At 36.1% G+C, this 25478-nt stretch overlaps 1 protein-coding gene across 1 annotated transcript; it reads right to left on the reverse strand.

The window, feature by feature from the left end:
* Window positions 1-20820: 20820 nt before the first annotated feature.
* LOC125832857 (uncharacterized) lies at window positions 20821-24878 on the reverse strand (the record flags this gene model as incomplete). The annotated part of the gene is made up of 5 exons (XM_049512046.1): window positions 20821-20940; window positions 21078-21872; window positions 21990-22627; window positions 23069-23325; window positions 23776-24878. Coding segments are annotated over 5 exons (2913 nt in total), but the record flags the coding sequence as incomplete, so codon positions are not given.
* Between the last annotated feature and the right edge of the window lie 600 nt (window positions 24879-25478).

The raw sequence follows: 25478 nt of genomic DNA on the forward strand, positions 1-25478 counted from the left end.
GTGTTAATGGACGTGATTATTTAACGGTTACAGCACATTAGATTGATCATAACTGGAATTTGCAAAAAAGAATCTTAAGTTATAAAGAATGTGTAGAGAAAAAAACTGGAGCATATTTAGCTTCAAATATTTTGAGTGTTATAGATTATTACATGCTTATAGATAAAGTAATGTCTGTCGCATTAGATAATGCATCTAATAATGTAAACGCTGCTAGTATGTTAAAAATTAGATTATGTCCAATTGATGATAATTCTTTTCATGTTAGATGTGTTGCACATGTATTAAATTTAGTTGTACAAGATGGTATTTCATTATTTGAATGTGGTTGTATGAAAATTGAATATGTTGTTGCCTGGATTTTTTATGCTAATAGAGTTGCTGGAATTAGGGAATTTAATGAGCGTTGTGTACTATGTGATTTGCCACCAAGAAAAATTCCAAGACATATTAAAACAAGGTGGAATTCTTTTTATGAAATGCTTTCAGTTGCTTACGAATATAGAGGACCCATACAAATGGTGTTTAATGCTCATAATGCTGACCCATTAGACAGAATTTGTGAAGAAGATTGGGAAGAAAGTAATGAACTATTAGAATTTTTAAGACTTTTTTATGATGCAACAACCATGTTTTCTGGAATTTATTATCCTACTATTTCATCAGTATTAATAGTTATTTGTGCTATTTCAATTCAATTTTCTAAATACAAAAATATTGAAAAATTTAGAATTGCAATTGAAGGTATGATTGAAAAATTTAAAAAATATTTTTTTCCTATTCCTCAAATTTTTTTAACTGCTACTTTACTTCATCCTGACTATAAATTACAAGGTGTGCAGGGACTTGTTGACACTTTTTATAATACCTTAGAAATTTCACCGGAAATAAATCCAACTAGTCAAATGTGTAAGTGTAGCATAAAAGTAGAAGCAAAAATTTTGTATGAAAAATATAGAACTACAGGAAATATTCAAGAAGTTGGTCAAACTTCTAATCCTCAGAGTAAAGCTCGAATTTCAAGTTATATGCGAGATTTTCTTGGTCTTAATTCTACTAACCGTGATGATTTTGAAGAATATCTTAATCAAACTTTAGAAACAGTGGAAGACGAAGATGGTAATGAAGATTTATTAGCATGGTGGAGGAGGCGGAGCGTTGCATTTCCAATTTTAAGCAAAATGGTTCGTGATGTTCTAGCTATTCAAGCTTCATCAGTTGCATCAGAGGCTGCTTTTAGTGCGGCAAGGTTTCAACTTGGCGATCATAGACATTCATTGGCGGAAGACAGTTTGGAAATATCAGTTTTATTTAGAGATTGGGCCAACGCCGAAAGGAGAAATGATAATTTGCCAAAGTTAAGTTCCAAACAAGAAGCTTGGATTAATGCGGTACTTGGATCTAGTGATGATGAATTAGAGTCACAAGAGTTTCTAGCAAGTTTGCCAACACCAGAGGATGTTACTGTCGATATGATGCGACAATTAGAATTGAATTTTAAAGGAAAATACAAATATTAGATTACATCAGAGAACTAATTGAAACAGAACCCTTCCTAGAAGGTGGCTGCGTAAATTAGTTACTCATCTAATATTTGTAACAAATATTAGTTTTACATATGAGAACTTATTGAAACAGAACCCTTCCTAGAAGGTGGCTGCGTAGATTAGTTACTCCACTAATATTTGTAAATTGTAACTTCTAAGTTCTAAGTTGCAATTAGATTTTATTGAATAAATTTGAAGGCTTTATTAAGTCTTTTTTATATAACTATTGTCTTGCATTTTAATTTTAATATATTCATACATATTTACATATATACTAATTTGTTTGAAAATAGTTGAACATAATAAAAAGAGAACTAGCTATTACAAAATTTTATAATAAGGAACAAATGTTAAAAAATGGAACTTTAATACATCAACTAACACCTAGATTATTAAAAAAAAAAAAAGAAGGAAAATTCAAAGTATTGCACATAACGTCCTTTTTTGGGGCCTTTTCTTCAAAATCAAAATTTCAAGTTTAAATTACTTTAAAATATTTAAAAGACAAATTTGAACTTCTCAAATTTGTAATTTCAAAATTGAAAATTGAAAATTGAAGTTTGAAATTTGAAAGTTGAATTTGAAATTTGAAATTTGAAAGTTGAATTTGAAATTTGAAATTTGAAATTTGAAATTTGAAATTTGAAATTTGAAGTTTGAAATTTGAAGTTTGAAATTGAAATTTGAATTTTGAAATTTGAAAACTTAAGCATTATTTATTAGCTAAAAATGTTATTGAAAAAAAATCAAATAAACTAAAAATGTTATTCAATAACATATAATTTCAATACAAATAAATAAGTATATAAAAAATAAAAAATCCCCCGTCCCGTCCCCCCAAAACCCGTCCCATCCCGTATATATAGTGGGACGGGATGGGACTTATTTTCGTCCCCCCAATCCCGGTCCCCCCAAAATCCCCCCAGAACCGTCCCCCGTCCCCTGTCCCGTCCCGTCCCCCTTCGTCCCGTCCCCCAGTCCCCGTCCCCTTGCCAGCCTTAAATGGCGGTCGAAGTGAGCTGTTTGTGAAAGAGTCCTAGGAGAGTTTTTTTTTCCGATATGTCATTTTCTTATTTGTAATAAGGCCACATAAGCAGCGTTTGAAAGTCACGCACAAAATATTTGGGCTTGCTGCAAAAATTGTGTTCAATAGGCATACAATGGCTTGAGTTCAAGTGTTCAATAGGTAAACCTTATAATTTAAGTATCTAAATGGAAAAAAAGGGACAAGTTCAAGGAGCCGCTTATGTGTTACACCATTAGTTAATTATGGTATTTTAAGGGATTTTAAAGTATTAAAACATATTTTAGACTTCATTATTTCAAAACCCAAAATACAAACCTCCCCTCTCCTCCAAAAGTTCTCTCTCTAGAAACCTCCATTGGAGGTGAAGACTTCTAGCTTCCAAGGTCAAGACTTCAAGTTTTTCAGGGGATTTTTGTTGATTTAATCCATTAAAGGTATGGTAGTCTTCATCCTTGACTTAGTTTCTTTGAAGGAGCCAATCTCAAAAGTGATTTCAAGTCTCCAATGTTTACCCAAAAACCCTAGATTTCAATCTATGCATGAGTTCGATTCTAAATGATTTACAAAGGATTTATTGCATTGATTTATGAATGAATTGTGGATTTAAATATGAATTAAGATGATTTCTTCTTAGAACCCGTGTTTTCCCCCAAATTCCTAAGTTGTGATTTGTGATTGGAATTTGATTGACTATGAATTATGTGGGTTGTTTATGTGTATATGGATATGAAATGTTGAAATTATGTTATTTCTCTTGCCAAATTTTATTGATCTAAGGTGTGTGGGTGAATGTGATCCATGACCCTTGAAGGGCAAGTTATCATCAAATTACATATTGAAGTAGAATTGTGCTTGATCTACTGATACACTTGAAAGGTGGAGGTGTTTACTTACTATGTATTGTAGTATTGAATTGATGGATATCTTCCTTGTACCTCTATATATAAAGGATCTATGTATGATCATGATGTAAAGTATATATGTGTGATTTCAATGACTGTATGATCAACCTACGAATGATGAGGCTATATGTGAAAGGTTATTCTCACATGCACACACACTCATAAATGACTAATGAATGGAGTTTTTATGATTATGTTAATGATGATAGGTTGATTGAAAAGATATTCTCAATTGTACTCTTATGAATGATAATGACATGTTGTGAAAGGACTTCCTCACAATATGGGATTCTTAGTTGAAAGGCTATTCTCATCTTTGAGACTATGAGCTATCTAATGAATGAATGTTGGGTTTGAGATGGATACTCATTCGAAGTTGAGGCGGGGTATATAGCAACAATTCCTTATCCCATCATAATGAATGTTAAGTATTCTGTGGGGAATAACGCTAAGCACTGAGAGGATATGAATTGAGATAGATTCTCATCCAGGAGTTGAGGTGGGGTATCTAGTAACAATCTCTTGAGTTGGATTCTCATACGTGAGTTGAGGCGGGGTATCTAGTAGCAATCTCCTTATCCCATAACTATGTGCCCACATAGGTCTATTGAGTGGATCCACCTAAGCTATAAAACAATGGTCCTACCTTAGGCAAGTAGGAATCCCTTTATCCGGTGAGGGTGACACCAGGATTCCATGTCAAGCTCTCATGGTCTATGTTGGTTAAGGCTTACCTCCACAAAAAATGTTAATGAACTATGGCTTCTTAAGAATGCACAACTTTGTATGGGTGGTGGTATGGGACGCAAACTATGCATTGCACAATTAGGCTTTGAGAGAGATTCTGGTGTGTTCCTTTATAATGTGAATTATAATGAATGTGCTCTTATGATGATGTTAATGAGAATGTTGATCAAATGTCTAATGAATGAAAGTGCTCTTAATGAAATGAAGCTAATGAAGAATGTGACTTATATATTTAATGTAATGATGTGTGTTATCTTGGATTGTTTATGAGTTACTTCCTTATCATGACTTATTGTATATGAATGTGCCTTGCCTATGGTGACTTCAAAGAAGTACTTAGTGTGAGTAGTAGTATGGGATGCTACTTGCATATTGCACAAGTGTGACTTAGAGTTTCCCTAGGTGATGGTCTTTATGTATTGATATGACTTATGTGATGTTTATGTCTCTTATGTATGAGTATTGTGTAAGGATGGAAAAGTTGAATGGTAAGTTCACTTTTGGTGACCTTAAGGTGGTACTTTGGTGTGGATGGTTGTATGGAAAGCTATACATACATTGCATAAAGTATAGCTTGAGGGTTACTTGAGGTGAAGGCATTAATGTGAAGGTAATGGTTTATATGTGATTATGTTCTAATGTGGTTAAATGACTTGTATGTTGGTTGTGGTTGAATATTATGCCTCTTATGCTTATGTTCATGAAATTTTCTCAAAATGGCATATATCATGACTTTCAAATAAAATGTCTATTTTAAGAATGTTTTTTCATGGTTATCATACTTAGTACTTAATTGTGATAACCCATTCTTCTTCATGTTTTACTACAAGTATGGGTCCCGGCATTTGAGTGATTCTCTCTAGTAAAGATTTGAATTGAGATTCTCCAAGACTAAGTGGTATGTCCTCATAGATCAAGGACAAGTGTTTAGATGTATCCTTTCTTTTCATGTAATAGACTATTATTAAAACTTCGATTGTAAAGGGTCGTGACCGTATTTTGTTTCAAGTATGTTGTTTAGATGGACATGTGAGACGATAGACTTCTGCTTGCTTTTAATGTTTTTGGTTGTTGGATTTATAAGAGAAAAGTTTTAAATTCCGCACTATTTTTAAGTATTTTATGCAATGAATATGCTATGAGGCTTGTATCAGACCCCTTCAGGGTAAAGTACGATGTGTCGCTTCTGGGGTGTAGACTTGGGTCGTGACAAACATGGTATTAGAGCACAAGTTTTTGGGAATAGTTTTTAGGATTGATGTCTCATAAGCCACGTCTAGTAGAGTCTTATTCATCGGTGTGAGTCGCGACACATCTATGACCGAGAGGCTATAGGACGTTAGGAAGTTACACTTCTTTCATTATTCTTGAAGTCGTGCCTTAGAATTTATCTCTTTAAGTGTCCTTTTCCTAATCCTTCACTTGTGTTTATAGGATATGAATACAAGAAGGACGTCTGCAAGAAGAGTGGAAGAGGAGAATGTAAATGAGGGAGTTCCTCCCCAAGGTCCTCAAGGTGACCAAGTTCCTCAAGGAAATCAAGTTACGGCTGATGCTCTAGACATGACTAATGAAGAGATTAGGTCAGCTTTTCTAACCTTAGCCTAAGCTATGACGGCCCAAGTTAATCGGTATGTGGGGCCTAGAGTGAATACTATTGAAAGTACTATGGCTTCTAGGTTAAGGGACATTGTAAGGACGAATCCTTCGGTATTTCATGGTTCCAAGGTGGGAGAGGATCCCCAAGAGTTTTTGGATGAGATGTATAAGATAGTCAATGCTATGGGGGTGACTTCTAGAGAAAAAGCCAAACTTATCTCTTACCAATTGAAAGATGTTGCCCAAGTTTGGTTCACCCAATGGAAAAGCAATAGGCCTATAGTAACGGGTCCTATAGAATGGTAGGAGTTTTAAGGAAGCATTCCTTGGTAGGTACTTTTCCCTTGAGAAGAGGGAAGTTAAGGTGGAGGAATTTATCAACCTTAGGTAAGGTAGCATGAGTGTGGAGGAGTATTCCTTGAAATTAACCCTATTGTCTAAGTATGCTCCATCTTTGGTGTCTAACCCTAGAGATGAGATGAGTAGGTTTGTGACCGGTGTATCCAACCTTTTTAAGGAAGAGTGTCGTACGGCAATGCTACATGATGACATGAACATTTCTAGACTCATAGTGTATGCTCAATCTATTGAGGAGTCCAAACTTGAAAGGTAGAGTAGAGAGATGAAGAGGTCTAGGTCCGATGAAAGAAGTCAACCAAGGTTCAAAAAGAGGTCATCTAACCAATATTCTTTAATGGTGAACAAGGATAGGTGTCTAACCCTAATTCTCAAGGATGAAATGGAAGTGGTTCTTCTTTTAAGAGGTCTAGATGTGCCAAGTGTGGGAAGCAACATTTGCGTAAGTGCCTTGCCGGCACGGATTGGTGCTTTGGGTGTGGAAATAAGGGTCATAAGATAGAGAGATTTCCAAACACTCTCGGTAAAATGAAGGGAGGGTAAGCAAGCTTTTCTTGATGGCCCGGATCCTAATGCTCCAAAGAGAAACCGTTTCTGTGTGCTTCTAGCTAGCAAGGACAAAGGAGCTAATCGGGATGAATGTACCGGTAACTAATAGTTCCTTTTGGTTGTGAATGTTGTATTGAGGTTCTTTTGTTGTTTTTCATGTTAGACTTAGTTGGGTTTTCTCCTAAGTGGAGGATAGTATGTTGAATAGTAAGGTTGTTGAGAGTTTTGATATCCTTATCTCTTTCCTTCTATTCCTATTCAAGCTTGAGACCAAGAGTTCTTTGTAGCTTGTTTCATGTTTTTACATTTATGTGTAAATATGTGTTTCCATAGTCTCCTTATGTTATGAATGTTCTTAATGATTTTATGTTTGAATGATAAAATGAGTTTATATGAACTATGTTCCTCTTGTTGATATGCATTTAGTATGAGTTGTATATATGCTTCATGATGTTAAATGTTGAACATGCATAAATGTGTTTTTATGAAGAAATTGCATAATGTGCTTAATGATGTTGTGATGAGCATGATATGAGTTGGAGAAGGTAATTCCTCCAATGTAATGAGAAATGTTGAAGTTATGTTTGCATAATGAGTTTGTAGATATAGTCCCTACTTTCTTGTATTGCATTGACCTTATTGATGTGGAATTGATGTTTCCTCCTAGTTTTGTGCATTTGTTTATGATGTTCCATGCGTGATGGGCTGCTAGTCTTGAGTCACTAATCTCTTAATGTGTTTTAAGTGTCATTCGAGGACGAATGTTTCTAAATGGGGGATAATGTAATGACCCATAAAACAAATAAGTGAAACTAGAGCCTAACATGTGTGTGTTTGAGTTGGTGTGAGATTTGAGGGTGTACAATATTGTCCCGAGCTATGTTGAGGGGTCTAGGGGTTAAACGTCAAGGTAAGAATCTCCAAGGACCACCCTAGGGATCCTTGAGGAGGACCCTTAGCCTAACCCCAAGGCTGCCCCAAAAAGAGAATGTTGCCAAAAATGTGGTGACCTATGGAGGGGGACCACGCCCCGTATGTCAAACCACGACTCGTGGACTTGTCCCATGGGTAAAGTCCCTCATGTCCAAGCCACAGCCACAAATCACGCTTGACCAGGACGTGGCGTGATCCAGACCATGGTCCTTGGATTAGTGGCCGTGGTTCACCCCTACAAAAGCTGTCAAGGGTTCGGCTAATGTGGGGGTGGTTTGGTAAATTCATGTTAAGTCTAGTTTGGTAGGGAGACGGTTTTAATTAGTTATTTATGGTATTTTAAGGTTTTTTAAAGTATTAAAACATATTTTAGACTTCATTATTTCAAAACCCAAAATACAAACCTCCCATCCCCTCCAAAAGTTCTCTCTATAGAAACCTCCATTGGAGGTGAAGACTTCAAGCTTCAATGGTCAAGACTTAAAGTTTACCAAGGGATTATCATGGATTTATTCCATTAAAGGTATGGTAGTATTCATCCTTGACTTAGTTTCTTTGAAGGATCCAATCTCAAAGTGATTTCAAGTCTCCAATGTTTACCCAAAAACCCAAGATTTCAATCTATGCATGGATTCGATTCTAAATGTTTTCCAAAGGCTGTATTTCTTTGATTTATGAATGAATTGTGGATTTAAAGATGAATTAAAATTATTTCTTCTTAGAACCCATATTTTCCCCCATATTCCTAAGTTGTGATTTATGATTGGGATTTGATTGATTATGAAGTATGTGGGTTGTTTATGTGTATATGGATATAGAATGTTGAAATAATGTTATTGCTCTTGCCAAATTTTATTGATCTAAGGTGTGTGGGTCCACCTAAGCTATAAAACAATGGTCCTCCCTTAGGCAAATAAGAATCCCTTCATCCGGTGAGGGTGACACCGGGATTCCATGTCAAGCTCACATGGTCTATGTCAGTTAAGGCTTACCCCCACAAAGAATTTTAATGAACTATGGCTTCTTAAGAATGCACTACTTAGTGTGGGTGGTGGTATGACACGCCATCTATGCATTGCAAAACTAGGCTACGAGATTGTGGTGTGTTCCTTTATAATGTTAAGTATAATGAATGTGCTCTTATGATGATGTTAATGAGAACGTGGATCTAATGTCTAATGAATGAAGGTGCTCTTAATGAAATGAAGTTCATGAAAAATGTGACTTATGTATTTAATGTATTAATGCATGCTATACTTGGATTGTATTATGAGTTACTTCATTGTCATGACTTATTGTATATGAATGTGCCTTGCCTATGGTGAGTTCAAAGAAGTACTTAGTGTGAGTAATAGTATGGGATGCTACTTGGACATTGCACAAGTATGACTTACAGTTGCCCTAGGTGATGGTTTTTATGTGTTAATATTACTTATGTAATGTTTATGTCTCTTATGTATGATTATTGTGTAAGGATGAAAAGGTTGAATGGTAAGTTCAATTTTGGTGACCTTAAGGTTGTACTTTGGTGTGGATAGTGGTGTTGAATGCTATCCATACATTGCACAAAGTATAGCTTGAGGGTTTCCTGAGGTGAAGACATTAATGTGAAGGTAATGTTTTATATGTGATTATGTTCTAATGTGGTTAAATGACTTGTATGTTGGTTATGGTTGAATATTATGCCTCTTATGCTTATGTTCATGAAGTTTTCTCAAAATGGCATATATCATGACTTTCAAATAAAATGTCCGTTTTAAGCATGTTTTTGCATGGCTATCATACTTAGTACTTAATTGTGCTATCCCATTCTTCTTAATGTTTTACTACAAGTGCATGTCCCGGCATTTGAGTAATTCTCTCTAGTAAAGCTTGGAATTGAGATTCTCCAAGACTAAGTGGTATGTCCTCATATATCGAGGACAAGTGTTTAGATTGTTCCTTTCTTTTCATGTAATAGACTATTGTTAAGCCTTCGATTGTAAAGGGCTGTGACCCTATTTTATTTCAAGTATGTTGTTCAGATGGCCATATGAGACGATAGACTTCTGCTTGCTTTTAATGTTTTCGATTGTTGGATTTGTAAGAGAAAAGTTTTAAATTACGCACTATTTCTAAGTATCTTATGAAATGAATATGTGATGAGGCTTATATGAGACCCCTTCGGGGTCAAGTACGCTATGTTGTTTTCGGGGTGTAGACTCGGATCGTGACACATAGTAAGGACTCTTAGGTTGAAACGTCATTCTCACCTAATTAAATCAATGAATAAGAGCTATCCTAATGAACAAGATTGGATTGACAAGGTGACATGTCTTTCCATGGATGATGAGAATAAGCAAGAAAATACTATTTCGTGGAAATTATGTTTAGCTCCAAGTGGATATTGACATCTAGATGGAAGCTTTCCCATTAGTAAAGGTTGGGTTTGTAGAAAAAGTCTCATGAGATGGAAGATCTCCCGTAGAGGCTAAGTTTCTAGTAGCAATCTCCTTATCCCATAACTATGTGCCCCCATAGGTTGATTAGCTAATGGATACACTTAAGCTAGAATGTTCATGGTTCTACCTTAGGCAAGTAGATTACTTCTTTTTGGTATGGGAGACACAGGGTGATCATGTTTTAGCTCACATGGTCTATATGTCGGTTAAGGCTAATTCTCTCACAACAACATGACTAATGAACTAAGGTTACTTAACGAAGTATCACATATGTGTTCAAAGGCTTAAAGATGATTTAGCTTGCATTGACCATGATGTTATGACTTATGTTTTCTAACCCTCTTATATCATGTTTTAATTGGTAAATTGCATGTCATGAAACGAAATGTCCTTCTTAGCATTTTTAAATGTTTTTATGCATAACTATTATACTTAGTGCATTTTTGTACTAACGCATACTCTTGCCTACATTTTTTCCAAATGTAGGGTTCGGCAGGTAGGGTTTCCATTCTAGTGGCTAGACCTTGGACTTTGATCTCTTTCTGAGCATGGTGAGTCCTCATGGTTCGAGGATGGACTTTCCTTATTGTAGTTTCACTTTCGTATTTCCTTTTGAACTTGATATATGGGCTAGGCCCAGTTTTCATTCGATTGTATTAGATGGCTATATTGAGATATGAGTTAGACTTCCATTTTTTCTATAAATCTATTTTGGACTTTAATGCAGTTTTAGTTTTCATTTTTCTACTACATTATGTTATGAGGCCTAAGTGGCTTGTATGGAGTCCTTTGGGGTTCTATACGCCATGTTACATCTAGGGGGTACCCCTTGGTCGTGACAAACTTAGTAATCATAGCACAAGGCTTAGAATGGTCCTAGGATGTCTCATAAACCACGTCTAGTAGAGTCTTGTTCATGAGTGTGAAGTGCACCACATTTATGAATGAGAGGCTACAAGATGATTAGGAAACTCCACTTCTTTCATTACTATTAAGTTGTGCCATAAAGTTTAACTCTGCAAAGTCTCTCTCCTAATCCTTACCTTATGTTCTTCAAGATATGTCTACTCGAAGGGATTACACTAGAAGGAATGTGAGGGAGAACGAGGAACAATAAGCTTCTCCTCAAGCTACAATCGACCCCTTGGCCAAACAAGTTACAAATGCCGAGTTTAGATCGGCATTTAAAGTGTTGGCCCAAGCCATGAAGCCTTAAGACAATAGAGAGAGGGTAGTCCCCGTGAACTCAAATGTGGGTAGGGCAGCTTCAATAGTGAGGAATTTTTTAGGATGAACCCTACGGAATTTCATGGCTCCAAAATTGAGAAAGATCCTCAAGAGTTCATCGACGATGTCTATAAAGTACTTGCTATCATGCGACTGACTCCAGGTGAGAAGGCGGAATTGGACGCCTACCAATTGTAAAGTGTTTCTCAAGTGTGGTACACCCTATGGAAAGAGGCTAGACCGGTGGGAGTGGGTCATATTTAATGGGAAGTGTTCAAATCTGCTTTCCTTGATAGAATCTTTCCCCTTGAGATGAGGGAAGCCAAGGTGCTAGAGTTCATTAACCTTCCTCTAGGAAGCATGAGTGTGAGGGAGTATTCTATAAAGTTCACTCAATTGTCCAAATATACTTCAACTAAGGTTGTCGATTCAAGGGCTAGAATGAGTAAGTTTGTATCAGCTATATCCGAAATGGTGGTTAAAGAGTGTCGTACCGCCATGCTCATTGGTGACATGGATATATCTTGTCTCATGTTGCGTGCACAATAAATCAAAAAAAGAGAAACACAAAGAGAAGTCTTTAGAGGTAAAAAGGGCTAAGATCGGTGATGGTGGTTTCTCACATGCTAGATCTCATGTACATTGTTGTCCTAAGCATCGTCAAGGGTTTTCTCGTCAAGGTTCCTCTAATTCTCCACCTAGGTTTAACAACGATAGGGTGTCTAATTCTCCACCTAGGTTTAATGGAGGTGTCTCTCATTTGGCTAGGTCTACATGTGCTAAATGTTGGAAGAAACATGATGGTAAGTGCCTAGATGGCACTAATAGATGCTTTAGTTGTAGGAAGAGTGGACACAAAATGAGAGAGTTCCCCATGCTTGTAGCAAAAGGAATGGAAATCAAGCAAGCTCCTTCTAGTGGTTCAAATTCCAATGCTCCAAAGAAAAATTGCTTCTATGCTCTCCAAACCCAAGGTGACCAAGAGAGCTCTCTGGATGTAGTGACTGGTATGTTAAAAGTTTTTGTACAAGATGTGTATGCTTTGCTTGATCTCGGGGCTACTTTATCCTTTGTAACACCTTATGTGGCCATGAAGTTTGATATGCTCCCCAAAATATTGTTAGAACCTTTTTCTGTCTCTATAGAAAGTGTCCTATTTCCTTATGCCATAGAGTTACCCTTGTAGATTTGGTAGAACTTCACATGTTGGTCTTTTTTGTCATGCTTGGGATGGATTGGTTGTATTCTTGCTGTGCTTCCATAGATTGTAGGACTCGAGTGGTTAGATTTTAGTTTCCAAATGAGCCTATCCTTGAGTGGAAGGGGGGAAATTCCATGCCTAGAGGTCAATTTGTGTCTTTTCTAAAAGCTAGAAAGATGATTTCGAAAGGGTGCTTTTACCATCTTATTAGGGTGAGGGATGTTGATTTTGAAACCCCTACTCTTGAATTGGTCCTGTAGTTAAAGAGTTTCCGAATGTTTTCTCCGATGATTTACCCAGTATTCCTCCCGAGCGGGAAATAAACTTCGGTATTGACCTTCTCGCAGATATGCAACCTATCTCTATTACTCCTTATAAAATGGCACCGGTGGAACTTAAGGAGTTGAAGGATCAATTAAAGGATTTTTTGGATAAGGGCTTCATCCGACCGAGTATCTTTCCACGGGGTGCTGCGGTTTTGTTTGTAAGGAAGAAAGATGGTTCCCTTCGTATGTGTATTGACTATAGACATTTGAACAAGGTCACTATCAAGAACAAATATCCTCTTCCGAGGATTGACGACTTGTTTGACCAACATCAAGGGGCTAGTTATTTCTTAGAAGTTGATCTTCGTTCGGGTTATCAGTAATTAAGGGTGAAAGATGATGAAATTTTGAAGATGGCTTTCCAAACTCGGTATGGTCATTATGAATATTTAGTAATGTCCTTTAGGTTGACTAATACTCCAGCAGCGTTTATGGATTTGATGAATAGGGTTTTTAGACAATACCTTTATATGTTCGTAATTGTGTTTATCGATGATATTTTGATCTATTCGAGAAGTGAGGAAGAGCATACTGATCATTTGAGAATCGTGTTGTGAATTCTTAAAAATCAACAACTTTTTACAAAGTTTAGCAAATCTGAATTTTGGTTGAGGTTCGTAGCTTTTCTTGGGCATATTGTGTCAAGCAAGGGTATTGAGGTAGATTCTATCAAGACAGATGCGGTCAAGAGTTGGTCTAAACCTCTAACTCCTTTTGATATTAGAAGTTTTTTAGGTTTTGTTGGTTACTATAGAAGATTTGTTGAGGGTTTTCCCTCCATTGCTTCTCTTTGATGGCTTTGACTCAAAAGAAGGACAAATTCATATGGTCGGAAGCTTGTGAAAAATGTTTCCAAGAGTTGGAAGATAGACTTACGTCTGCTCCGATGTTGACCTTACCGTAAGGTACGAATGGCTTTGTGATGTATTGTGATGCCTCTAGAGTTGGGTTGGGATGTGTGCTTATGCAAAATGGAAAGGTGTTTGCCTATGCTTCAAGGCAAATTAAAGTCCATGAGAAGAATTATCTGACCCATGGCCTTGAGTTAGCAGCGGTTGTTTTTGCCTTCAAGATATAGAGGCACTATTTGTATGGGGTTCATGTGGATGTTTTCACCGATTATCAGAGCTTGCTATACGTTTTTAGTCAAAAGGACTTGAATCTTCGACAAAGAAGGTAGCTAGAACTATTGAAGGATTATAACATGAGTGTCTTTTATCACCCCGGTAAAGAGAATGTTGTAGCGGATACTCTTAGTCGCCTATCAATGGGTAGTGTTGGTCTTGTTGAGGATGAGAACAAAGAGTTGGTTGGAGATGTTCATAGGTTGTCTCGATTAGGGGTCCAACTAGGGGATTCCAACAAGGGTGGTGTCATGGTTGATAATGGGTTTCAAAATATTGCAATAACACATTCTCTGGAAAACTGGTCAGACATTGAAGCAACAACTTTTGGAACCTCAACCATGTTTCATGGATAGGCTCACCATCAATCCAATTGAAATTCCGAATATTATCCCTCAACTTAACCATCTTTGAGGGAGGGAAAAACCTTTCATAAAATACTTCTGTAAGATCCTCCCAAGAAGTAATTGATTCCCTTGGTAATTCAGTTAACCACTTTGTTGCCTCCCCCATTAGAGAGAAAGGAAACAAAAGAAGTCGGACTTACTCTTTGGTGATCTTCTTGAAGGGAAATGGTCCACACACATCAACGAAATTTCGAATTTGGTCATGAGGGTCCTCATGAGATAGTCCCCCAAAGAGACCTTTCATTTGCAACATAGTGTTGGTTGATGTGAGGCCAAAAATATATTTCTTATCATTATTTGCCTCACATTTATATTTATACTAGTTTTGACGCACGTGCATTGCACGTGAATATCAAACCATGTACCGCTCTATTTTTAAAAATAATGTGAATATTATTAAATAAAATATTAGTCATTCTTAAAATCATATCTTAGTTACACCTCTTAAATATATTTCTCCTCCCTTTCCCATAGTGCGTTACTTTGTATTATTGTATAATTTGTATTGTTGGTGTTCTTACTTTTAATATAATATAAATATTGATATATAATATAGAAGATATACTAAATTTTATTTTTTTCGTTGGGGTATTAAATTAATTTAACATTCATGTTTGGGAGTGTTCTAATTTTACTTAACTTTGAGATTGTCAAAGTCTGTAAATCAAACTTGAGGTTTTAAGAAGAGAAAAATAGAAAACACAAAAAAGGCATAGTTTAAAAATGTGGGGAAACCCCTCCATTTATAGTTAAAAATTTATAGTATACTATGTGCATATTATTTCTTATCATAAAAATAGAGAAGATATACTAAATAGGACATTTTAAGAAGAAAAAGAAGAATAATGAATATTTTTTTTTAAATGTAGTTTAAAATTTTGAGGAAGCCCCTCTTTTTATAGTTAACAAAGGGTAGTGTATGAAAACTGATTATTGTGCCATATCAAAAAGAAGTCACAACCCTATAGAAAAGTCACAAGCCTTCAGAAAGGTCATAACTCATCAAAAAATTCATAACTCGTTGGAAAAGTCGCAACCCTTCGGAAAAGTCACAACTCTTCTGAAAAGTCGCAACCCTGTAGAAAAGTCACAACCCTTCAAAAATGTCACAACTCATCGAAAAAGTTATAACTCTTCGAAAATGTCACAACCCTTCAATGTGAAAAGGTGTCTGGCTTTAATACAATATAATACTATACACATAAATAAATATAATAAAATATAAAATATAAAAGATATACTACATTCGGTGTTTTAAGTTGTATTATAATAATTTAACATTTAAGTTAAGTCGTTCATTATTTTAAGGTAGTATATAGATTTAAAAAATTAGATATAGATCGGCCTAATTTTAATTTGATATGTTTAAAAAATAAAGAAAACGTTTAATTTAAGGATCAGATGTAGAATATATAAAAATGTCTTTTAACTCTGTGGACTTAAAGATGCCCCCCACCCCTTATGAAAAAAGAACATTCTATAATAAACTGAATAAAATTAAAAGTACAATAAATAAATTGGAAAGGAAAGAGTACTTATTAAATGTAGTTTGGAATCTTCAAACAAGTTTTTGATCAAATACTTTTCTCCAACTGTTTGAGACTTTTCATATTCTGAACACCAAGTCGTAGTTTGTGCAACGGAAAATTATTGAACTTCTTGTCAAGTAAAAGTTGTTGCAAAAGTATATTTTATAGCTATGAAAATGAATACATATTAATTATCAAGATATTCTTCTTGTTTAAAGCTGAGTTATTTCATTTTCCTTATTGCATCAATTTTTGTTGATTTATCTAATTTACACATAAAGAATATTGTAATTGCATAATTGAACAACTCTTAGAATCTTCCTTATTTTGAGAAGAAGAATATAAAACTTACAAAATTTATAGTTTAAAAGTGTGAGAAACCCCATCTATTTATAGAAAACAAAGGATAGTATGAAAAGGTACTTATCATGTATTTTCCAATAAAAGATTGAAAAAGAAGTGCATGATGGAAAGAAAGGGGGTGTCCAATGAGCCATACAAGAATTTTTATGCTTGAAAGAACTTAGGGTGGATTGTGAAAATCAAAAGAGTGGAAGAAAAAGAGAAGAAGTGAAATGCAAACCATGCTTTATGAAGGTAGAAGTCACTAAGCCAATATGATCATACATTTACCCTCATCCCCATTACAAGCCTTGAAAGGCCTCGGTGATCTTGATTGAGCCGAATGACAAGTGATTGGAATATACGGGCAAGCCTATGGGTAGAATCATGCATGTGTTTATCTTCCAGAGTGTGAGATTGATTTTCATTCCTTAATTTTTAAATGTTGATGAACTTTGCGTGGCCATGGAATCATTCTTGATGTGAGGGCATTCGAATACTCTTGTTGAACTTGAATCTGCATTTGAAGCAAGCATTGTGAGCCTGACTTCTATTTTATGATGACTAGTCACAATTTTAAAAAAATTGTGCATAATTGAACATTTCTTGGGTAGATTAAACCTCGTGTGCATTCATATTGAGTCTCAAGTAGCACTATTTGTAGACATCCTTGTTGACCTAATTGATCTTGTGTTTTACTTAAGGACAAGCATAGTTTAAGTTGGGGATATTGATGAGTCAGGAATTTCGACTCATTTAGGGTTTAATATTCAAGAAATTAGTGTCCTCAATGCCTATTTTATGCTCATAACTGATGTTAAAATGTTAATTTGCAGCAATGAAGGCAAAAGAGCAAGGCAAGAACATCACAAGGTGAAAAAGAGTGTAAAATGTTGAAAATATTGAAGGAAAGCAAAGCTGGTACTCACCAAAGCCACTCGGCGACTCGCCGAGTAGACTTTCAGCTCTCCCAAAGTTCCAGAGTGCCAGCCCTTGGACAAGACCAACTTGGCGAGCAAACTGGTGGTTCGGCGGCGCTGATTTCAATCGCCTAAAGTTACAGAATGATTTTGTTGGAAAAGGCATGCCAAAAAGGCAAGTAGAGGAGCACTCGACATATCGCCGACCAGTTCGGTGAGCCCAACTTATTTCGCCGAGTGGACTCCATACTGAAATTCTGGGAACGTATAAATTCAACTTTGAAAAAAAGAAAAGGCGTTCCCACATTGTCCACTTCTGGGTTTTTTTATCTTCAACATTCTAAAACATTGATTTTACATTTTTAAGTAGATATTTAGGGTTTGTGAGATTTTTAGCTTCAATTTGAGCATTTGGAGACTTGTGGATTGTTGCCAAATCTGATGGAAAACTTTTTTGGTGACGATTTCTTGTTCTTTATCATGTTTGGATAAAACCCCCATTCTTACGGGTGTGATTATGTAGTTGAATGCATTAATTAGCATTGATTTGAAGTGGGTTCAATTAATAGTTTGTGTTTTAATTGTGGAATTGTAGTTGTAAATGCAATTATAGCTTAATACTCTATACTTACTTGAGAAATAAGTGTGAGAGTTAAATTATTACTTGAGGATTGTAGTGATTATGTTGTTATGGATATATCTTGAGACAGTGGATCTGAATGCAATCTTACAAATCTAGCTTGAGAAAGTAGATTAATTAAGGTAATGGGTTGTTAATCTGTGTTGTGATTGTTGAGGTTCAAAAGAACTCGCTTGATTTGCAATAGTTAATTGAGAAATGGCTATTGTATCCAAAACCTAACCTACCTACTGAGATTCAACGACTTTTAGTAAATAATAATCACCCATTGCACGAAATTGGCATTCAATTTTTCACACTCCCAAGAAACTCTCTCTATTTGTTTATCCACGGTTTTAGTAGTCATAATTTGGTTGCCCAAATTCCCCCATTTGACATTAATTGTCAAAACCTTGTTATTTACTTTATTGGTGTGAAATGTCTACATCTACAAACGATTAGAATACCATTTGACTTTTTAATCAAATTTTTTATCGTATCACTCCTTGTGGGATCGACCCCAACTCTTAGTTGGGTTTATACTTGTTAGCAACTCCCTACACTTAAAATTGGATGAAATGTAGTTGAGTGTTATCTTTGGTCCCGAAAACCTTTCTAATACCTTTCATGTCTCTACTCCCGTTGGTGATTCTATTATTTCTAACAAAGTTTATAGAAATTTTCCTATTACAATTTTTCATAGGGTCCCTCTTGTTGATTTTGTAGAGCTTGATGTGTTACATTTTGACATTATTCTTAGGATGGATTTGCTACATGCATGTTATACTTCCATAGATTGTAAGACCCGATTAGTCACTTTCTGAACGAACCTATCATGTCGTTTGAAGGGGGAAATTGTATTCATAACGGTCAGCTTATATCTTTCCTAAAGGAAAGGAAGATGATCTCTAAGGGTTGCATTTATTATCTTGTTCAGGTTGGAATATAGATTCTAAGACCCCTATTCTCGACTCTATTCTGATTGTAAATGAGTTTTCGGAAGTGTTTTTGATGATCTCCCTTGTATTCCTCCCAAAAGAGAAATAGACTCTGGTTTTGAACTTTTCCCGGATACACAACCTATTTCTATTCCTCCGTAATTTATGGCCTCGGAAAAATTTAAGAATTTTAAGGATCAATTGAAAACCTTAATGGATAGAGGATTCATTAAACCGACTATCTCACCATGGGGTGTTCCGCTGTTTTTTGTTTGAAAAAAGGATGGTTCTCTCCGAATGTGCATTGACATCGGCCGGAATGGGTAGTCGCTTGGTTGATTCTAATAAGATGGTCTAGTCGTTCATATTGGGTCTGAAATTTCTTTTGTATCGGATGTAAAAGCTTAGCAAGATATTGATTCGGTATTAGTTGAAAAAGCCATTGAGGCTTTCTCCCAAGGGGGAGATGGTGTCCTTTGATACCAAGGTTGGTTATATGTTCCGAATGTTAACGAATTGAGGAAAGAGATTCTGAAAGAAGCACACAGTTCTCATTATTATATTCGCCTGGGAGCCACCAAGATGGACTATGATTTGCGGGAAGTATATTGGTGGAATTGGATGAAAAAGGACATCGCTGAATTTGTGGCTAAATGTCTATATTGTCAACAAGTGAAAGTCATGCATCAGAAACATGGAGGTATGGCTCAATAAACTACTATTCCTACATGGAAGTGAGAACATTTGAATATGTATTTCATCATATATTTATCACGCACTCATCGACAGTTTGATTCAATTTGGATTATTATGGACCAAATGAAAAAATCGACTCTCTTTCTTCCCGATAAGACTTCATTTTCAGTCAAAGAGTATGACAGTATTTATATTTGAGAACAGTTAAGGTTGCATGGACTGCCCTTTTTGATAACAACAAGGTTAAGGGAGATCACAAATAGAGAATTAAATATTAGAATGCGGAAGCACAAAGAAAAGAAACAAAAAAAACTAAATAAAGATATGGGAAATTCGAAGGAAAGATCCACGAATTTCCAAAGATTAGATGTTCTAAGGCCTTGAAAAGATCCAAGTAACAACGTATAGATTTATGGAAGAAATCTAACGCCTTTACTTGAGAAAACGAATCAAAACGATAGATTCGGATCTTGACCGCTTTATGAGTAACTAAAGACAATAATTAGTATGTAGAAACTAATCACCTTCTAAAGAATACCAAAAAGAAACCAAAGATATCACAAGAAGAAGTTACTTTATACCTTAAACTATGAAACTAGTAAAGGTTTAAAGATAAATTCTCAAAGAACAAGTCACAAAGGTTCAAAGAACTCTCTCAAATATTCTTAATATCAATCTAAATTGTCTTTAATGAATGAAAAGGACTCCTATATATAGGAGAAGGGAAAAACGTCCAAGAAGCCAAACCCTAAAAAAACAATTACAAGGAATCCTACTCTAGAAAGGAAATAAAGTAACCTAACTAGGAACAAATTTAGTACTTCTAGGAAAGCATTAAATGGTACTTAGGAGACCATAAATAGACTAAGGAAAATATTAATAACCTATATATAAATAAATAAATAAGGTAAATCCCAACTAGGAGAAGAATCTTGACAATCTTGGAAAGTTTGACTAGTCTTCTCTCAAAACTTGGGCAGAAAGCAACTCTTGTTGTGGCTGATTCTTGGACTCTTCTTGACCTTTTTTGCACGAAATTGGACCTTAAAATTCCTCATCTTGGGCTTGAATTTGGGCCACCAAATAATTGTAGCATTTGGACAATTCCTCTCCCTTGGGCTTGAGCTCTTCTTCCCCAATAAGAAACCTTTGGATCCGCGATTGAAGCCCATTGAGCTTATCATTGAACTCCTTGGTTTGAGATCTTGTTATGGGCCTCCTTGGAGTTTCTAAAGCGTCATCCTTGTCCTTCAATGGAGTAGAGCTTCCTTGGATGCTATCATTCCCCTCTTCTTGAAGAGAATTCGTCCTCGAATTCAAATCTGCATCAAAATGGGCAAGATCAGAAACATTAAAAGTAGCACTAACTTGGAACTCACCAGGAAGATCAAGTTTATAAGCATTGTCTCCAATCCTTTCAAGGACTTTGTATGGCCCACTTCCTCTAGGATCTAGTTTGGTCTTTCTTTTGGAAGGAAATCTTTCCTTTCGCATATGCACCCAAACCAAGTCACCAGGTTTAAAAACAACATATTTTCTGCCCTTATTCCTTCGCAATGCAACTTCCTTGTTCTTCTTTTCAATTGCAAGCCTTGTATGTTCATGAATTTTCTTCATCATATCAGCCTTCTTCTTACCATCAAGATTAGCAAAATCATTAGTAGGCAAAGGCAATAAATCAAGGGGGTAAGGGGGTTGAATCCATATACAACTTCAAAAGGAGTCTTACCAGTAGAAGAATGGAAGGTCCTATTATAAGCAAATTCTACAATAGGTAAGTAATCTTCCCAAGAAGTCAACTTTCCTTTCAAAATAGCCCTCAACATGTTCCCTAAAGTTCTATTAACCACTTCCGTTTGCCCGTCCGTTTGTGGGTGACAAGATGTAGAAAATAGCAATTTAGTTCCCAACTTTCCCCAAAGAATTCTCCAAAAGTGACTTAAGAACTTGGCATCCCTATCACTAACAATAGTTCTAGGTATTCCATGCAATTTAACCACTTCCTTTACAAACAAGTCAGCCACATGAGATGCATCATTAGTCTTTTTACATGGGATAAAACGAGCCATTTTAGAAAATCTATCTACTACCACAAATATACTATCCTTACCATACTTAGTCCTTGGCAGCCCCAATATGAAATCCATAGAAATATCAATCCAAGGGGAATTAGAAACAGGTAAAGGAGTATAAAGACCATGCGGCAATGTTCTAGACTTAGCCTGTTTACATTCAAGACAATAAGAACACACTTTTTCAACATCCTTTCTCATGCTAGGCCAATAAAAATGTTCAGAAAGTATTTCCAGTGTTTTGGGTACACCAAAATGTCCCATTAGCCCTCCACAATGTGCTTCCCTAACAAATAGTTCACGCAACGAGCAATTAGGAACACATAATTTATTTTCCTTGAATAGAAATTCATCTTGAAGATTAAATTTCTCAAAAGGACCTAACTTACATTCAGCAAAAATCTCACCAAAATCAGAATCATTAGCATAGAGGAACTTGATTTGGTCAAAACCCAATAACTTTGAAGTAAGAGTAGAGATCAAAACATACCTTCTTGAGAGTGCATCAGCAACCACATTCTCCTTTCCTTGTTTGTAAGCAATTACATAAGGAAAAGTTTCAATAAACTCTACCCATTTAGCATGCCTACGACTAAGTTTACCTTGGCTCTTCAAGTATTTTAATGACTCATGATCAGTCTTGACCACAAATTCTCGAGGCCACAAGTAGTGCTGCCATGTAGCTAACGCCCTCACCAAGGCATATAGCTCCTTATCATAAGTTGAGTAGTTCAATGTTGCTCCACTTAGCTTTTCACTAAAGTAGGCAATTGGCTTGGAGTCTTGCATCAAAACTGCACCTATGCCCTTACCAGAGGCATCACACTCAACTTCAAAAGACTTAGAAAAATCAGGCAATTGCAAAAGAGGCGCAGAACACAATTTATCCTTCAGCAAGTTAAATGCATCATCTTGTTCCTTTCCCCATGTAAAAACCTTATCTTTTTTAATAACTTCAGTTAAAGGAGCAGCAATGGTGCTAAAGTCTCGCACAAACCTCCTATAAAAACTAGCAAGTCCATGAAAACTCCTAACTTCAGTTACACTATTAGGTTTAGGCCATTCTTTTATTGCCTTGATTTTCTCATCATCTACTTCAACTCCCTTAGAACTGACCACAAAACCTAAGAAAACCACACGATCCACACAGAAAGTACACTTTTTGAGATTAGCAAATAAGCGCTGATTTCTAAGAACTTCAAAAACTTGTTTTAAGTGCTCTAGGTGTTCATCCAGATTTTGAGAAAAGATCAAGATGTCATCAAAATACACCACAATAAATTTTCCATGGAAATCTTTAAAAACATGATTCATTAGTCTCATAAAAGTGCTTGGTGCATTAGTCAAGCCAAAGGGCATAACTAACCACTCATAAAGTCCATATTTGGTCTTAAAAGCAGTTTTCCATTCATCTCCAGGATTCATACGAATCTGATGGTAACCACTCTTTAGATCAATTTTAGAAAAGATTTTGGAACCATACAGTTGGTCCAACATGTCATCAAGACGAGGGATAGGATGGCGATACTTTACCGTTATCTTGTTGATGGCTCGACAATCTACACACATCCTCCATGTTCCATCCTTTTTGGGGACCAATAGGACTGGAACAGAGCATGGGCTCATACTCTCTCGAACAAATCCCTTTACAAGCAATTCTTCAACTTGCCGTTGTAATTCTTTGGTCTCTTCAGGATTGCTCCTATAGGCAGGCCTATTAGGAAGTTGAGACCCAGGCACAAAGTCTATTTGGTGCTCAATCCCTCTCAAAGGTGGCAATCCCTTTGGAGTGTCATCAGGAAAAACATCTTCAAAATTCTGCAAAAGAGAAGAAACACTATTTGGCAAAGAAGGAGTTAGTTGTTCAAAATTAATCAATACTTCTTTGTAAGTAAGTAGTATTATGGGCAGTCCCTCTCTCCTAGCATTCAAACACTCTTTGGCTTTTATATAAAGGCTCTCATTTTTCTTTTCCTTAGCCTCTTTCCTCTCACCAAAACATTTTATTTTTTTACTCACACCCTCTTTTACCTCTTTACTTAGATCGCTGCCCTCTCTCTCTTTCTCTCGGCCATCTCTCTTTTTTTCTATCTCTTGGCCTTTTTCTTTTCCCTCAAGCTCACTTTTTACCTCTCCCTTTTGTTTTCCCATTGTTTCCCTCAATCGTTTTTGATCTTCAAACACTTGAGAAGGAGATAATGGTGCAAGAGTATACTTCTTACCATTATGCAGAAGACTATACCTATTCTTTCTCCCATGATGAGTAGTATCCCTATCATACTGCCAAGGTCGGCCAAGTAAAACATGACATGCTTGCATTGGAACTACATCACAAAGAATCTCATCTTCATACCTACCAACATTGAATGAAATCATGCATTGTTTGTTTACTTTTACTTCTCCACAATCATTCAACCATTGGAGCCTATATGGGGTAGAGCGCTTCATGCATGCAATTCCTAGTTTATCCACCAAGTATGAACTCACCACATTTGCACAACTTCCCCCATCAATAATCATAGAATAAGTCTTCCCTTTTATCCCACACCTAGTATGAAACAAATTCTCTCTCTGCCCTTCATCAACACTACCCAAATTGATAGTCATAATTCTCCTAACCACCCCAATTATACCATCATTAGGCAGTTCCAAATCATCTTCCTCACTTACACCTTCTCCCTCTTCTTCTTCCCCCTCACTTTTTTCACTCTCATATTCTCCATTCTCTCTAAGTAGGATGTTTCTTCTACTTGGACATTCATGCATCATATGCCCCCTTCCATGACATTTGTGACATTGAATAGAACTTGAAGGTTTAGAAGATTTAGGATTAAAGGTTTTACCTCCCTCCTCAACCTTACCTTTACCTCTATCATCTTGAGGTTTGGAAGGAGCTTTCCCCTCTTGAGTTGACCATGGCTTCTTAGAGATAGTGTTTGGTCGACTTCTCCATGAGTTATTTTGCTGCTTTTTCTCAATTTGTTTTTCAACTTTTACAGACAAATCAACTAACTCATCTAAAGTTACATATTGTTGTATCTCTACTACATTAGCTATTTCTGTATTTAAACCATTTAAAAATCTAGCTATTGTAGCCTCTTCTTCCTCCATGCAGTTAGCTTGGATCATAGCCATATCCATGCTTTTGAAGTACTCATCCACCGACATGGAGCCTTGCTTCAAGCGTTGAAGGCGAGATTGTAGATCTCTTTGGAAGTATGATGGAATAAATCGCTTCCTCATTACCCTCTTCATCTCTGCCCACGTAGCAATAGGTGGTAACTCCTCTTGCAATCTGTCCCTAGCAAGCTTTTTCCACCAAGAAGCAGCATAATCAGAAAACTCAACAATAGCAAGTTTAACTTTCTTACCCTCAGAGTAGTTATGGCAATCAAAGATGGCTTCAACTCGTCTCTCCCAATCAAGGTACAAGTCTGGATCCCTTGTCCCCTTGAAAGATGGCATCTTCATCTTTATACTATTTATATTATCATCTTCTACTCTACCTCTTTGTCCCCTCCTATCTCTTCTTTCTAGATTAAATTCAACATCAAAATCATCATTATCATATTCAGGATTTACAAAAGGGATATGGGGTACATTCCTTCTAACTTGGGGTCTAACATTATTTGGGGGTACAACATTATTCTCCCTCCTAATTGCAGCTATGGTGTCATTCTGTTCGATAATCATATCCCTCATCTCTTGAAATTGAAGGGTCCATCTCTCAAATTGTTGGTGCATAGCTTGAAGGGTGAAGTCGTTCCTTCCTTTGACCTCGGCTTCTAAACGAGCCCTTTCCTCATTACCACCTGAATTAGACATCTAAAAAAAAAAGAATAAATGATCAAGTATCACACTTTTAATATGGCTTTTACCCTCTTTTAAACTCACCCACACTTGCCTTTTTCCACTCAAAATCACCTTTGAACGAGAATACTTTGTAGATTTATAATTAAACCAAAACGTGTATCA

This window comes from Solanum verrucosum, unplaced genomic scaffold (genome assembly GCF_900185275.1).
Source record: "Solanum verrucosum unplaced genomic scaffold, falcon-dt-bn FXZP01000174.1, whole genome shotgun sequence".
NCBI lineage: Eukaryota > Viridiplantae > Streptophyta > Magnoliopsida > Solanales > Solanaceae > Solanum > Solanum verrucosum.